We start from the raw sequence: 17,068 nt of genomic DNA, 5'->3' as shown, positions 1-17,068 counted from the left end.
TCATTAAAAGTTGAAGAAATCAACAAAAAAAAGTTGCATGATACCGTTGTTGTTCGTACGACACCCGTGATCAGGGATGAGCAAATGGTACCGGGTAGCAGTACCGAATTTCCCGAAATAAAAGATTTTCAATATCAATTCGATACCGACTTTTGGTGTTTTCTGTACCAGGCTGGTATCGGTTTTTACCTTCACGTACCGATAACCGTACTGGTATTTTCGATACCAATACCGGTTGACACAAGCTTATCTAACTTAAAAAATAAAGAAGATAATTAAAGTATTAAAAAAAACACTATATATATTATTATAATCTTATCCAGTTTTGTACTGTTCAAAAGATCCCTTTTTTTAATATATAGGGTAATATGTATATTTATTAATTTAACCAATTTTATGCTATTATTGTTTTCAACACGTTTCCTTTTCATAAACACTTTAATTTAATATTTAAAAAGTAAAATGTTTGATATTTTTTTAGACCTTCAATTTTGCTTCTAAGGCTCATGTATTGGCATTAAAGAAAAAATCTTTGATATTCACATTTCACAATCTTTAGAGTATCATTTAAAGTAACTATTACTTTTATATTATAACTGTTTTATTGAACGAGTTATATCTAAAGCAATATTTATTTAGATTCAAGATCATAACAGATGGTGTGAAGTTGCTCGACGACTAATCTTTAATCCATGCAAGAAGCATAACTGATATCCAGTTGAATTCGGCTCATGTATCAACAAATTTACCAACTCTTTAAATTTTTATGAGTTGTGTTTTTTATACAGCAGTCAAATAACAATATTAGATTATTCAAATCCCAAATAACCGAGTTTCTACTATCATATTACATAAATAAAAATAAAAGATAAAAAAAATTATCAAGCGAGTCAATTCTTTCAATTCAAAGCTCTTACTCAAAACTCCCAAGTTTATACAAGCTAACTAAGTTATTTACTAGTATATAATTTACATTTTACACATATGGTTAAGCATATACACTATTGATTTATTATTATTTCACAAAGAATATCCCACCTTTTGTATATCATCCCAAAAAAAACACTCATCAAACGGTTGTTTCTAATCCAGTTAGGTATTTGGATGAAAATGACAAAAAGTTACAAACGTGGGGGGCTATTTGGTACAAAAAAAATCATTTTGGATGAAAATGGCAAACATGGCCAAACCTCAAGGACGATTTTGGCAATTAACTCTAAAGTTAGAATCAACAACTCATGTTTTGACAATGTGTATCTCATTATGTAATCTTTTACAGTAGGTATCTTTTAGTTGTTCTAACAAACATATACATATCATGCATATGTGCAGGTAACCAGAAAATGCCTTATTAGAATCTTGCAGGGGATGGAAGAATAGAGATGAAAAATTAACTAATTAAAAGAGTTAAATAATTTAATCTTTTATAACTATATAATTTTCATAAATATTTAAGATTGAAAAGAAAACAAATGATGCATGTTAATTTCTCATATTATTACACCATGTTTAATGATCACAACCCATGGTGCCCCCACCTTCACTTTGGCTCCTTTCATTGGCCGGAACAAATTCAACACAAGCATATATAATTCAAGAATGATTAGCCCCTTTTGCTTTTTTTTTTTTTAAGGAAACTTCATTAACCAACAAAACCAGCTGGAAGACGAGCGGCCAACCCCAAAACAATAACCCCAATTACATATTTATAAATTTACATCAATCATTCCAAAAGATACATCTATCCTTCAATCTAGTATTGCTAATTTGGCATCCGGTGTTAGCATACTACACATAGTCTTCTAAATTAAAGTCTCTCATAACTAACTACTAAAGTTAGTGAAATCCAGAAACACGTTAGTGATTATTTTGCTTCTAAGGGTGTAAGGAGTGGTTAAACACTTTGAAGTGGCAAACCAAAAAACCGACCAATCAGAGCGCGCCATGTCAATCAGTCAAAAGTGTTTAAACTTTGCTGAAAATTGTTAGCAGTGGTTTAAACACTTGCTGAGTGGCAAACTTTTTTTTTATTTTATGTTTTTTTTATATTTAAGATAAAATGGAAAAAACATAAACTTTTTAAAAATAAAAATAAAGCATTACATTTTAATTAAAAATAAAGCATTACATCTTAAATAAAAATAAAACATTACATTTTAAATAAAATATAACTTAAAAAAAAAACTAAAAATCACAAGGCCATCCATATTTTTTTGCGATCTCACGTTTTCTAGCGAGTGTGATTTCCAACATCTTCGGGTGAACATTGTCGGTAGGCCGATTATACGTCTCCAAGTCCTTGTCGAACATTGTTTGTCGCAACGCCTCTCGTTGCTCATCCGCCAAGGTCAAATATTTTTCTTCTCGTACACGTTTAATTTCCATTATCTCTTTTTTCATGGCCTTGTACTCTTCGAATTTGTGTGTTATATCTCTTGGATCTTCGTTTTTTGAAGACGGCCCTTTGTCCTTTTTCTCCTTTCTCGTTTGTCGTCTTGGTGGTGGTGGTGAAGGATCCTCGTTTATGTCGGGAATATCGAATCCGCTCGAGATTTCGACATTCGGTGATCCTCGTGTATAATTTCCCGAATCCGAAGACTTTCTTTTTAGACCCGAACCGGAGCTTTCTTCATTCAACAAAGGTACCGGCGACCACTTTTGATTTGTTCTAACAACCTCCCAAGCCGCAACATGAGCGAACTCAATTTTTTCTTTGCTTTTATAATCCTTTAACGCTTGTTTCATTACATAAGCATCGTCACTCCCGCTAGGACGTAAACGATCCTATAATAATATATTATCAACAACTAAATCCAAATATTTCGTTAAAAAATAAACCGTATAAAAAAAATTACCGCTTGATGATATAGACCGTTGAATGTGTTAATTTTTGTTTGCATCGTCATCCATTTTGAGCGAACTTGGTGGTGGGTTCGGTTACTTCCTCCGACCGTTTCGCTAAAGTGGTTTAGAACTTTCTTCCAAAAGCCATCCTTCTTTTGTTGATTGCCTTTCTTTTTATTCAAAGTGCAATGAACAAAAGCCTTTGCCAACGCCTCTTCTTGTCTAGGCGACCAACTTTCCCGTTTGGCTTTTCCTTTTCTTTCCGGTTCATCCGCAACATCTTCATCATCATCATCCTCATCTAACTCTTGTTCTTGGGTTTCCGGCACGAACTCCTCATCGGCGTCATCTTGTTCGTCTCTCGGTGATTGTGACATTGGGTTTTGAAAAGCAAACGGGTCAAAAGCATTTTGCGCTTCTTGGGAGTAATCATAATAACCGGCTTGAGTCATCCTCGGACCGTATTGCATCCAATTTTGGGTGGGTCGGGTATCATGACCGAAAGGTTGATGCATGGGTTGGTTAAAATAAAATGGAGGTTGGGTTTGATTCGCAAACCCAAGTTGCGGATTAAACGGGACACTAGTACCACCCGAACCACGTTTATCTTGAGGCCTCGACTTTGAACCAGACCCTACCATTTTCTTCTTGCCTTCACCCTTCTTTGAGCCTTCCATATTTTTCAAAATTTTTAACAGTATGTAGAGTAGATTGAGAGAGTATGGTGTATTTTTTCAAAATATGTGACTAGTATTTATAGGGTAATTTCAAAAACAATTTTTTTTTTACATTTAACGGTAATATTACCGTTGGAAGGGGTGAAAAAAGGCAACAAGCATGCTTCCCGAATCGGCAAACGTTCACCGATTTGTTTCCTTTGCCGCGTCCCGACAACGTCGGCGGCGGTGTTTACCGATCGACAAACACGTTTGCCGAGCTTCCCCGCATGCCACACCGTATACCCTAAGGCTCATGGATTGTCATTAAAGAAAAAATCTTTGATAATCACATTTAACAATCTTTAGATACTTTTATATTATAATAACTGTTTTATTGAAAGAATTAGATCTAAAGCAATATTTATTTAGATTCAAGATCATAACAGATAGTGTGAAGTTGTTCGACTACTAATCTTTAATCCGTGCAAGAAGCATAACAGATATCGAGTTGAATTCAGCTCATGCTTCAGTAAATTTACCAACTCTTGAAATTTTAATGAGTTGTGTGTTTTTATAATACAATCAAATGACAATATTAGATTATTCAAGTCCCGAATAACTAAGTTTCAACTACCATATTACATAAAATTAAAAATAAAAATTATCAAGCGAGTCAATTCCTTCAATTCAAAGCTCTTAATCAAAACTCCCAAGTTTATACAAGCTAACTAAGGGGTTGTTTGTTTACCTCTTAATGAGGCTCTTAATGGTTCAGAACTCTTACTGGTTCAGCACTTAATGATTCAGACTGTTTGTTTCGTGGGCAGATGTCTGAATGGTTCAGGCATTTGCCTCTGAATGGTTAAGTATTATACATAGTCTGAATGGTTAAGACCTCTAATCTGAATTGGTCAGACATTTGCCTCTGAATGGTTAAACATTATACTGTCTCTTAATGTTCTTAATGATTCAGACCTCTTACTAGTTCAGCACTGAGACTATGTGTTATCACAAAGCCCAAGGCTTTGTTGGTATGCCACATCATCTAACAAAACCCACATAAACCATAACACCATGGCGTTAGTTGGGGCTTGGGGCAAATCAGTTTAGGCCAACAACGGCCTTTTGAAAGAAAAATGTTGAATGGAATTGGTAGTTGGCTGGTGGGACATAAAACCTTTTAATTGATTGACTTGAGAAAACAAAAATACAAACGGTAACTATTCAATTTTAAACTAAAAAAACCCAATAAAAAAATAATAATTACTTTTAAACACTTATAAAACCCCTCACATTTTATTATTTAAACCCCACCACTCTAAAATATTTTTCTCTCAAAATTTTTATATTCTTCAACTTCAAATTTTATAAATTTTTATACACATAAATTTTATGGTTTTCGCTTGAGGTATTTTTGAGGGTGTGACAACATTTAACTTGCTGATAACCGTTAAGAACAAAACAATATTTTTTCTTCCGTTTTTAAAATCTATCTAAACTCAGATCTATCACACATACAACCCACATGCTACAGAAAAATTGCTTTCACTGTTCTTTCTTTTTTTCTAACATTCTATTTTTTTCATTATGGATTTTTGTGATTTACAAATGATGGTTGTAATTTGTAATTTTTTTATTTAAACTTGAATTAAACTGTTAACGTTTTAACTTTATGTGTATTCAGTAATATTTAATTACATTTATCAATATATAAAATAACATAAATACACAAATAAATAATAATAATAATAATAATAATAATAATAATTAAATAATGATTAGCTAATCATCAACCATGCCTTCAACTAAGCCCTCTCCCATTACACTCCTTTTGGGCATCTTTAGGTGGAAAAATGTGTGCCTACGTATCGTCTATGTGACATCACTTTTTTCTCACCCAAGCCTCCATAACGCATAGACTTAATGGTTCAAACCTCTTAATGATTCAGCACTTAACTATTTAAAAAGTTCCAAAACAGCCCTAATTTACACACATATGTGATATGGTTAAGCATATACACTATTGATTTATTATTGAGTTAATTACTGTTTTCGTCCCTGTGGTTTGTCAAAATTACTATTTCAGTCCATTAGTTTAAAAATTGCGATTTCAGTCCCTGTGGTTTCATTTTCGTAACTATTTCAGTCCACCTCGTAACCATTTCAGTCCCTGTACTAACAGAACAAATGGATTGAAATGGTTACAAAAGTAAAACCACATGGACTAAAATGGTTACGAAAGTGAAACCACGGGGACTGAAATCGTAAATTTTAAACTAATAGACTGAAATAGTGATTTTTGACAAACCATAGGACGAAAACAGTAATTAACTCTTTACAAAGAATATTCCACCTTTTATAATTATTGTTATTATATATAAGATGACATAAATGGACCATGTTGCCACGGCAGAAAATCAAAAGTTAAACCCAAAACACGTCTCCACCAAGCGATCACATTGCCGCATCACCGCCGTGTGTTCGCCGGACCCCACCACAACCCCATCCAAACCATCCACCACCAAGAGAACTCAATTCGATTAACCCCCTTTCACTTCATACTCACTATTACCCAATTATTATTAACCATCTTGTTCGATTCAATCAAGAGATAAGGTCATGTTGAGCAGCAGCTGCAGCAGCGGCTCTGGGGGAACCGTTTACTGGTCCCGAAACGAACAACACACGAAACCCACTTCGAATTTCAAAGGAATTGTTGTGATTTTCACTTGGGGTTCCGTTCAATTGAAGGATTATGTTAATCTTTATTCGTCTTGTGGGTGGAATTCTCTCGTTGTTGTTTCCGATTTTCTCAATCCGTAAGTTCTGTTTTTCACATAAATTATCTGTGATATGTAAAGGGGTTTTGGTTGGTGCTTTGATGATATAAAGATTCTTGAGGTGTAAAGATAGATGCTTTTGTTTTGGATTCTGATTTGAATGTTTATGGGTATAAAGGATATGTGCAGATAGATTCAAAGGATACTGTTTTTTATTTTATTTTTAATTTGGTTGGGTATAAGGGTATTGAATTGAAATCAATAGGGGGTTTATTATTGATTAAGTTTGGGGATAAGAACGGTGAAATAGTTTTTCGTGTTTTTTCGGTCTATTTTAGAGTATTAATAATAGGTATGAGTCTAGATAAAGGAGATGCGCGAAGCGGGTCGCGTTTGTACATTCTAAGTTGTTTATGCGAAGATTCCGTGGCTATAGAGTTAATAAAGCTTGTGTGATATGGTTATTGAAGGATAAATATGCTAGAAAAATGATTATTCTTGTGATCTTCACTATATATTGCCCATATAAATTCATATTGTATTGTAATGCAATACATTGGTTAGTGATATAAAATCTGTATATTAAGAGTATTAATTCGAAATCAATAGGGTTTTATCATTGATCAATTTAAGGGTTTAAACCAGTTAAATATGTTTTCACTTTTATTAGTTATTAAAAGGTACTAGTCAAGATTAAGTAGGTGCACAAAGCGGGATAAGTTTGTACATTCCAAGTCTTTTGTGATAATATACGAATATAAAGCAGATGTGCAAAGTAATTATTTCTTGTCTATAAAGGTGGAAGCTTGTCTGACATGGAAATTAACGTGCAAAAATACCGAAAAGGATTATTCTCGTGAACTCATGTATAGATATTGTCCATGTAATGCTTCGTAGACCACTATCAAAAAAAATTGGAATGCAATGCATTCGACATTCATTAGCATTATAGGATCGATATCTTAAAGATATGATAACTTTATTTAACACTTAACGATTTATTATAATCGAACATTACTTATTTAAAAATATGGTAAGAGGATCAAAAGGTATGATAAATTTATTTCACACAAAAGATTTACCAGAAACAAGAAAAAATAAACCTAAAATTGAAATTGTGTCGTTTGGAATTCTAATTTACTTCTCCAAATCTTTTAACTGCAATTAATATGTGCAGATTTTTTCCAGAGAGAGCCACATCGCTTGCATTTTCCGTTCTCAATGAGCTTTTAGAGGTTGGTTGCTCGCTTTTATCGATTTTGTGCAAAGTAGAAACTTTATTTTTTTAGAAATCAGATCCAAATATATTTATATAATTTTTTTTAATAAAAGGCACCTGTTATGTGTTTTTTGAATTTCCTTGCGAGTGTAGGAATTGAGGGCTAGACCATGTCCGTTAGTTTTTGCAGCCTTTTCGGGTGGTTCACAAGCCTGTATGTATAAGGTTCTTCAGGTAAATTTTGCTCATTTAAAAAGTTTTAAAATTTTATTATTATACAAGTAACCTTTCTACTTATGATTCAGATCATTGAAAGGACATGTGAAGCACATCTTAATCTGGTAAGTATGTAATTTCATATATATCTTCTATAAGTTCAAGATTTCATATCTTTCAAAGTTTAATAATGTCGTGTTTACCCTCTCAAAGAACTAAATAAAATCAGTTTTCAACAACAGTATTTTTCGCTGAGTAAACAAACAAGAAAGCAACAATATGATTGTTAATATATAAATATGTGTGTATATGTATATGTATATATTATAATTATAATTATTTTATTGTTTTTTATTTAAAGGTAAAAAATTGAAAAAAGTAAAAAAAAAATTGAAAAAACTAAAAAATAAATGGGTAAATTGCCAAAATTGTCCCCGAGTTAACGATACATTTTAATTGGATTTATGATTTGGATGGAAGTGGCAAAATCAAAACGTCAGGTGTCAAGATACAAAAAAAACGTTATTTTGGATGTAACAGGCAAATCAGCCCGAATCTCAGGGACAATTTTGGCATTTTACTCTACAAAAAGAGATATATGAAATTAACCGCTTTAAAAAACAGTGAGGTTGATCTCTTTTTCATTTTCTTGTTTTTAATAATAATTATTCTTTTTGTGAAGGATGATAGTCGTTTGATCATGACCTGCATCTCTGGTCAAATGTATGACTCGGGTCCGGTCAATGTAACAAGTGATTTGGGTGCGCGGTTTGCCCTACAATCTTCAATTCTCAACGTACCCGGTTCGTCAAAGTTGGCATCAATGGTTGCAAAAGGTGTTACTTCTGGTCTTGATGCTCTTTTCCTTACAAGATTTGGATCTCACCGCTCTGAATATTGGCAAACGTTGTACTCGTCTGTTGTAAGTTTCTAATCATACATTCAATTCTAGTATTTAGTAAGATGTGATATTTTATTTGAATTGTGAAGTTACTCTAACATTCATTTTTTTAAATAGGGTTTGGGTGCCCCATTTCTCATACTGTGTTCGGAAAACGACGACCTTGCCCCTTATCCAGTTATTTGCTCATTTGCTCAACAAGTACAGGGATTAGGAGGACATGTTCGACTAATTGGATGGAAGGACTCTCCTCACGTAGGTTAGTTTTGAACTCGTATGACTCATTGACATTCCTATTAGGGTACCCTTGAAGCTTTGTGTGTGTGGTGATTGACATTCCTATTAGGGTACCCTTGAGCTTTTTGTGTGTGGTGGACGGGTGCAAACGAGCCGAGCTACTCGCGAGCTACTCGAGCTCGGCTCGAAGAAAAGCTCGAACGAACCGAGCTTAAACGAGCTCGAGCCCGAGCCTAAAAACAAGCTCATTTAGTAAACGAGCCCGAGCCCGAGCTTCGCTTATCGAGCTCGAGCCGGCTCGCGAGCCTAAACGAGCTTTCTGTTTATATATTTTTTATTAATATATTAAAAATATATTTCAATTAATATTAATTACCATTTATATAAATATAAAAAATAACTAAATTATATGTATAATAATAATTATAATTAATATAAGTTAAGTAATAAATACTATGTCGAGCTCGAGCTTGAAAAATTACATTCGAGCCGAGCTCGAGCTTTAGAAACAAAGCTCGAATCGAGCCGAGCTTTCATATGTTAAACGAGCTCGAGCCTAGTCAAGCTCGGGCTCGGCTCGTTTGCACCCCTAGGTGGTGCTTGGGGGGGGGGGGGGGGGGGTTATCGGTTAGTGCAGGGGTGCAAATGAGCCAAGCTGCTCGAGAAAAAACTTGAAACGAGCGGAGCCTTATCGAGCTTGAGCCTTAAACAAAGCTCGTTTACTTATCGAGCTTGAGCTCGTCGAGCCTTAGTGTAATATTAGTTTTATTAGTATTTAATAACATTTACTTCTTAACTAAAGTTGTTTAGTAAACGAGCCGAGCTTATTAAAATTTGTTCACAAGCCGAGCCTGAGCTTCACTTATCGAGGTCGTGGGCCTAAACAAGTCTATGATTTATATTATTAATTATTTGATATATTAACTAATAGATAATGAACAAGCCGAGCTCGAGCTTGAGAAACTACCAACGAGCTCAAGCTTCTGAGTTGAATTTTTTGTAAAATCAGTTACTTATAACGACACGGTCTGTTTCACTAAATAAGCAAACTGCGATGATACATGGTAGTTGTTTTCATGTTCGTTTAATGAGTGAAATTATAGGTAACTGTTTCTATTTTAGTTTCTCTAGAAGGATGTATATATGGAGGGAGTAATTTATTTATGAGATTAAAATGACGAAAAGAACGTTGACGGGTCATTCCAATTTCCAACCTGTGTTTTCCGTCTTAAAAATTTACCCGTTAACCTAAATTAATTGCATGTTTGTTTTATAATTATTTCTTTTTGTATTGTCATAGGTCACTACAAGCACAACCCCATCCAATACAGAGCAGCAGTAACCGAATTTCTCGACCACTCAGTTTCAATATTCAGCCAAAAACTTCAAAAACTCGGTGAAAGAAACGGCATGGAGGGCATGCACGATAAGATATGTGAATTAATTTGCGACCTCCAAAAAGCCGCAGTTGATTCAAACCAAAGCCTTAGAAGAGTAGCGACTGGGCCAAACGATCACTTCTTCTTACCAAGTTCAGCCGAGTATCAAACCACTAAAGAATCTGGTTCATTACAAGATGAACAAAGAACAACGGTCCATTTATCAAGTCCACCGGGCCTGAACCCACACAGTGTTCTTGGTCAAGTGCTGTTTGATGTGTGTGTTCCTAAAAACATCGAAGGTTGGGATATTAAGTTTGAAAATAGAAAGGCGTTTGCAACCGCAGGTAAACAGTCATCGTATTTAAAACGCATGAGACGATCAAGATTATGAGATGGTGAATCTAAGGGCGAATCTGTGACTGTTTGATAATATATGACTGGGAGCCGGTAAGGTAAATGCGCAGTTTGGTGATTTTGCATGAAATGTACAGGTAGAACGGGATATAGCGCGTTTTGTAATAGATAGTATGTTCTATAATCATTTGGAGTTAGTAATATGTAGTCACATGGATGTTTTTTTTTACTTATGGCAAGACTATTTTGTACGAGCTGTGTTGTTAGTTAAGAGTTTGTACATATATCTTTTTTTATATAAACTAGTAATGATGCCCGTGCGCGTTGCGGCGCGGGTACGTCGTAAACATCGAATGGATTAGTCCAAGCATTATGTGTCGCGTTAACCACATGAAAATGCCTGTTTCGACGTATCCGATTGAACTTAATGTACCCTACATAAGCATTGTGATTTGATCCAAGCATTATGTGTTGCGTTAACTACACGAAATCAAATTTGAAAAATCAGAAATGTTACGCTTCTAACCAAAACATTGGAGAGAAAGGGATTAGTGAAGCAAATTCAATGAAGCAACAACTGGTACCATAGAGAAGCGGCCATAACTTGACCGAGCACCTCTACGACGACAACGACGTGGTAACCCTCTCCGTAAATCAGGTGGGTCACGACACCACTACCACCACCCTACCTTCAATTCAATAATAAAAAGTGAAAACAACCCCCACTTTCCCAATTCTTCCTCATCTTCAATTCAGTGCCTCTAAAATTAACCAACTCAATCCAAACCACTTTAACTTTTCTCCAAACACACACACGTCTCAGATCTCCTAAACCTTTTTGTCTACTCATCTATTCCAACATCCATACCTATTGATTTACTTTTACAGGAATTGTTTTATTTATTTATTTTTATTAACTGTTTGTTGTACTTGATCATACATCTCGCTCTGATTTGTGAACCCCTAACCACTTCGTTATACAATCCGAATGGTATCGGTGCTTACATGGCATCTCTTTTGCTTCGTACCCCGTCAAACACATCTCTGTTAAACATATCGCACAGTCTTCTTGTTCCGTTACCGTTACCGTCGGTGACGCCTCTATTGCCGCTTTTGACGCCGGTAACGCTCCTTCTTTCGCCGGATTTGTTTGTAGATTGGAGTACAGGGTGAAGATGAGTGGCTCGACGGTGCCGTCGTCGTGCGGCGGAGGTACGGCGGCGAAGATTGTTGTGGCGTGTGATGTGATGAAATCGCGAATGGATGTTTCGAATTCCGGCGATGGAGGATACGACGGAATTGTTGATGAAGTGGACCGGCGTAGATCTTGGCGGCGATGGCTCTTCGTCTCCTCTCACGTCTCTTGTTGTTCTCTCTCTCTTTCCACGACGGAAGACGGCCGGTTGAAGCGCCGCCGGTCATGGTTTGACTGCTCCGGCGACTCTGTGTGGGTTCACGTGTTTTTTTATCCAATTTGTCGAAATGAGATTGGTAAAGAGACGAATGGGGTAGCTTTGTCTTTTCGTATGGTCGGTGGCGTAGCCACCGACTTTGTGCTTTAAGACTATAGATAAATATGTCCTTTTGATTCTAGTAATTCATAATTCTAAAGTTTATTTATAAAAACACAATTTCTCCCCACAAATGAAAGACAAGATTTATAATTAAAATCTTAAAAATTATAGTTGTTAGAAGTCATCGCCTCTTACGTCTAGGCCCATTTTTCAGGCTAGGCGAGGCATGATAATTGCGTTTTAATCCTCCAAGTGATGGCTCAGGTGTGGATTACTACGCGATTCCCAGACTTTAGAGATTTTTTGCCCAAATTCTTTAAATTGTGGCAAGATTTCTACTTTATCTAAACAAAACTACCTTTCTCCACCAATACACTAATACTTTAGAACTTTTGGTACTACATAGTTGATATTAAATGTTAGATAATAGCTTTTGTTTATGGCTCAAACTATCTACACACTTAGTGTGTAGATAGTCACCCCAAAAAGTGTTTTTTTGTCCTATATGCAATTCCTGCAGTGTCGAGCTGTTGCCAAAGCGTGGCGTTTTGGTCCGGTCAACCAGACAAAGACTGACGGGTGTCTGACGGGTCTGTTGACCGAACCAAAACGCGGAGCTTTGGCCGCGTCAGTCTTTTGTCTGGTTGACAGGACCAAAACGCGGCCAAAGCTCGGCGTTTTGATCCGGTCAACAGACCCGTCAGACACCCGTCAGTCTTTGTCTGGTTGACCGGACCAAAACGTCGCGCTTTGGCCACAGCTCGACACTGCAGGGTGTGCATATAGGACAAAAAAACATTTTTTGGTGTGCATACAGGCACATTGGTGTGCCAATAGGTACACCTTTGTTTATTTTATTTGAAGAATCATTTTATTTGAAGAATCATTTTATTTTTTTAATACATATTATGTTGTGCGCTCTTTTATCTCATGTTGTCGCTTTTTTTTTTTTTTTTTGCGCCTGACCTTAGGCGAGGCATATACACCTAGCGCCTTTAATAACCATGTTAAAACAAAATTTCCCTTCATTTTCATTCTAAAAAAAAATCAATAACAACTTTATCTTTTGTATTATTTCTTCAATTTCTCCCACACTATTCAAAAATGAGTATTTCCACAAAAAAAGAAAAATAATGATTGTCTTTTTTTAGATGAAAACCTCATTTTCAAACAAGATTGTTGTATCACCAAGGTGCATTAGCCTCTGTACAAAAGGCTAATTCAAGATTCTTGCCTTTTAGCTCCAAAGATTCAATCTCAACATCAAGATTCTTGATCACTTCTCTAACCCTTCTCATCTCCTCCTCTGCTTTCACTTGTTCATTCTTTTTTGCTTCCAAAAGCTCGTTCAATTCAAACAAAAGCCCGACAAGCTTACATAACCGGGCCCTTAAAAACCCGACTTTCATACCCAGATCTTCAAATGCCTTGAGGGTTTTATCCCACGTGGCAAGATCATCACGAGCAATATCGACTTTACAAGCTTTTATTGCATCAGCAATTGTAACGGTTTCAAGAATGATCCCAACCGCTAGTTTAACATTAAAACCTTTTAAGAGGTTTTCATGAAGGTATGACTTTTGACTATGACATAACTCATAGTATTTGATTCGAAAATGCTTTGGTATTTCAGAATCTACGACTAAATCATCCACAACGATACTGAAATCATCGATATTCTGGATATCGTTGAAGTCAAGTACGGATTGTGAGAATCTGAGTCCGTCTAAAACGTCTGAATCTGCATACCCGTCTCCAGATTGATCCAACACTACCAACGCTTTATCTTGAACATTTTGTTGATGCGAATCTATATCCATATCTTCAGCTATCTCAGAGTTCCTCAAGCCAAATTCGATTTGATTTCTTGAAACCGTTACAGTTGCATTTAGACTGTGTACCCTGACTATGTAGACCTGCAAATAACAAATTCAAAAGATCAATGCTTTAAGCTTTTACTCTTTCAAACATCATAATCAAATTATCAAAATTGGTCATATGATTACTTTAAATTTCCAACTGTCAATCAGCTGAAAAACTAGAGCATCTCCCTCACGCAATTTGTGACCAATCGAAAACGCTCTCCACCCACTACTCAATCCAGTTTTCTCGACGAGAAACTTTGTGTTGAATTCTTTGCCGTCTTCATCCACCAAAACAATTGTTTCATCCTGTTTCGGCATATGTGCGTCACAGAATTTCTTGGGAAGTCCCTGCCGTAATTCAAACGTAACACAAATACGTGTTACATATTGCTTACACAATCAAATTTTTTATCATAAACTGATAACTGAAGCCACTTAGGTTATAGCCTAGTGGTCAAGAGGAATTATCTCTTGTGGGGAGACCAAGGTTCTCAATCCTTGGGAGGTGTAAGTATTTAAAGGAAAAAATTTAGCCGTTCAAAAAAAATGATAACTGAAAAACTTACCAGACAAAAGCTAGCAGAAACATGTGAAGGGCTCATAGGCTTCACGAAACTCGGTAACTCGGGTGGAAGGCTTGCTTGAACCTTTGACGCTCGAAGAAAAGCAGCGGATTTGGATAGAGGATCACAATTCTCATCCTAACAATACCCATATATTTTTTTTAAGAATACAAGCTTTGTAACTAGAATGACCAAATGCACATAAGGTGTTCACCAAAATGTCTGACTGAAAAAAAAAAAAAAAAAAAAAAAAATCTCCGTTGCTGATGGATAGGAGCAGATTTGGATTGAGGAACACAGTTCTCATCCTAACAATACCCATATAATTTTTTCTTTAAGAACACAAGCTTAGTAACTTAAATGTCTAAATACACATAAGGTGTTCACCAAAATGTCTGAGTGAAAACAACCAAAAAAAAAAAAAATTCTCCGTTGCTGGATCGATAGCAGCAGATCTGGATTGAGGATCACATACTCATCCTAACATTACCCATATATTTATTTTTCTAAAATACAAGCTTAGCAACAAAAATGTCTAAATGCACGTAACGTGTTCACCAAAATATCTGAAAGAAAACCACAACAAAAATGAAGAAGAGGAAGAACAGGATCTTACTATTTTCACCCTTCGCTTAGGCTTCGGGGCTTTGATTTGCAAAACCTGTTGCTGAATCTCCATTATCTTTGTCTGATTCTTCTGCAAACACGTAGAGTTAATAATCGCACTTACAAGAATCAATCTTTTTTTTTTGTAATTACCTTACCTTGGAATCATCGAATACCTTTTGAAAATAGAGGGAAGATGAATTTGTGTATGAGGAGGCAGATAGATAATTAGGGTTTTGAAATGATCAGATTTTGTGAATACGATATGGGGAGGAAAGGCTGATTTTGGAGCCAAACTTTTAAAAATAACATTGGTTTAAACTTATAAAAAAACTATGTTGAAATGTTGAATAAGATTATTTCATTTTTATATTTATATTTTTACATATACTATAAAGTTGTATTAAATAATATCTCTAAAGAACTAACTTTTAATAGACAAGACAACTGAAACTCAAAAAGATATGTGAAGGTTATACTTTTAATATTTAACTTGAATACAATACAATACGGTGGACGTAGTCTGTCCGAAACCTTCGTTGGGAATGAAAGCCAGCTCGAACACAGCTCGGAAAGTGGTGTTGTGGCTACCCCCTAGAAGAGCGAAAACTCTGGGAGAGAGTGAGAAACAATGCTAGAAAATGAGGTGTAGGGGTGCGAAAACACTGGCCAACTCCTTGTGGGAACTCCAGATTTCTTCTGATGTTTCTCCCTTGTGACGCTCTGACCAGTCTATGAATAATAGTTGCTCTCCCATTAAACAGGATTATTTTCCATGCATTACATACTAGTAATTACGTGGTTATCACGACTAATGACCTAAATTTGGTAGTTTAATAACAATGGCCCTAATACAATATTGCAAACATTGTATAACTCTAAAATTCACGGGACACATAAAGTAAAGATTTAAGACAATAAATCCAAACTTGATTCACACGTGAACATTAAATTAAATCTCAGAGTATCTGTTAATAAATTTCTTTTATATTTCTATACATTAATAATTGGTTATAAAAGTTACAGACCGTGATCTAGTGGACCTAATCGAGTTTTTGAAGGGAATATAACTACAAGATGGCGAAGATAGATGATGATAGGCCCTTCAATCCATTTGGATTTTCTTGATAGCCAAGAATCAAGATCAACGTCATGTGGACTCCGTCATCATTCTAACAACCCAACCCTAAATTCTCAGAATCCATTGATTTAAAAAAAGTTAATGCCATTTGATTTATGACGTCTTTATTGTAGATTGTCTCCCACTATCGATAATCTTGATATTAGAAGTTCAATCTAAATAACATTTTTTCTGTTCAAACATGCTCAAACAAGATTGGAACGATGGTTCAATCTAAATAACATTTTTTGTTCAACTTGCTCAAATATTATCTTATCTCTGCACAACTAACAAAAACAATGGTCCAATATTAGTTAGACGTTTATAGATGTATTTAATCCTTAAACATAGCAAATTAGGCTAGACGGTGTGGGGCTCGTCCCACCCTCGTCGAGGCCCGTCGCCGGCGGCAACACCATTTCCTCCCCCCTAGCGTCGTCCAAAACGTCGACCCTGGGACGATGGGGACGCTAGCTAAAGACAAAAATTTATGCAACCTCCCATCACACATACATATACATACAACTCATATATATATATATATATATATATATATATAATGTGAGGTTCATTGGGGAACACTAAAAAAGTGGGGAATAATGGGGAACCGACTCAAACGAACTCTGATTGGACTCATTCCAGCGGCGTTGGAACCGGCTCGTCGAACCCTAACTAGGATCTCTTAACCCTAAACCCTAAATCATAACCCCTAAACCCTAAATATATTAGGGTTTGGCTTTTAGGGTTTAGCTTTAGGGTTTAGCATTATGGTTTAGGTTTTAGCTTTAGGGTTTAGCTTTAGGTTTAG

General features: G+C 35.6%; 3 protein-coding genes across 4 annotated transcripts; 1 reads left to right on the top strand and 2 right to left on the bottom strand.

Annotated features, from left to right (window-relative positions):
- Nucleotides 1-2,150: 2,150 nt before the first annotated feature.
- Nucleotides 2,151-2,952, bottom strand: LOC110916313. The gene is made up of 2 exons (XM_022161057.2): nt 2,856-2,952; nt 2,151-2,784 (listed from the first exon to the last, which is right to left on the bottom strand). Exons 1-2 carry the CDS (start codon nt 2,904-2,906, stop codon nt 2,185-2,187), a joined length of 651 nt encoding a protein of 216 aa, XP_022016749.2. The 5' UTR covers nt 2,907-2,952; the 3' UTR covers nt 2,151-2,184.
- A 2,949-nt stretch (nt 2,953-5,901) lies between these two features.
- LOC110918560 lies at nt 5,902-10,876 on the top strand. Its single transcript, XM_022162861.2, has 7 exons — nt 5,902-6,322; nt 7,461-7,518; nt 7,656-7,736; nt 7,808-7,843; nt 8,401-8,640; nt 8,737-8,878; nt 10,157-10,876. Exons 1-7 carry the CDS (start codon nt 6,123-6,125, stop codon nt 10,627-10,629), a joined length of 1,230 nt encoding a protein of 409 aa, XP_022018553.1. The 5' UTR covers nt 5,902-6,122; the 3' UTR covers nt 10,630-10,876.
- A 2,237-nt stretch (nt 10,877-13,113) lies between these two features.
- LOC110917292 (B3 domain-containing protein Os01g0234100) lies at nt 13,114-15,444 on the bottom strand. 2 transcript variants are annotated; one of them, XM_022161875.2, is made up of 5 exons: nt 15,299-15,444; nt 15,151-15,231; nt 14,538-14,672; nt 14,113-14,319; nt 13,114-14,022 (listed from the first exon to the last, which is right to left on the bottom strand). In XM_022161875.2, exons 2-5 carry the CDS (start codon nt 15,211-15,213, stop codon nt 13,291-13,293), a joined length of 1,137 nt encoding a protein of 378 aa, XP_022017567.1. In that variant the 5' UTR covers nt 15,214-15,231; nt 15,299-15,444; the 3' UTR covers nt 13,114-13,290. The 2 variants fall into 2 exon arrangements, with proteins under 2 accessions (XP_022017567.1, XP_022017568.1); XM_022161876.2 differs by having other exon boundaries at nt 15,317-15,443.
- Between the last annotated feature and the right edge of the window lie 1,624 nt (nt 15,445-17,068).

This window comes from Helianthus annuus, chromosome 16 (assembly GCF_002127325.2).
Source record: "Helianthus annuus cultivar XRQ/B chromosome 16, HanXRQr2.0-SUNRISE, whole genome shotgun sequence".
Taxonomy (NCBI): Eukaryota; Viridiplantae; Streptophyta; class Magnoliopsida; order Asterales; family Asteraceae; genus Helianthus; species Helianthus annuus.
The sequence above is the reverse complement of the archived record's forward strand: the minus strand, read 5'-3'. Positions and strand labels throughout refer to the sequence as shown.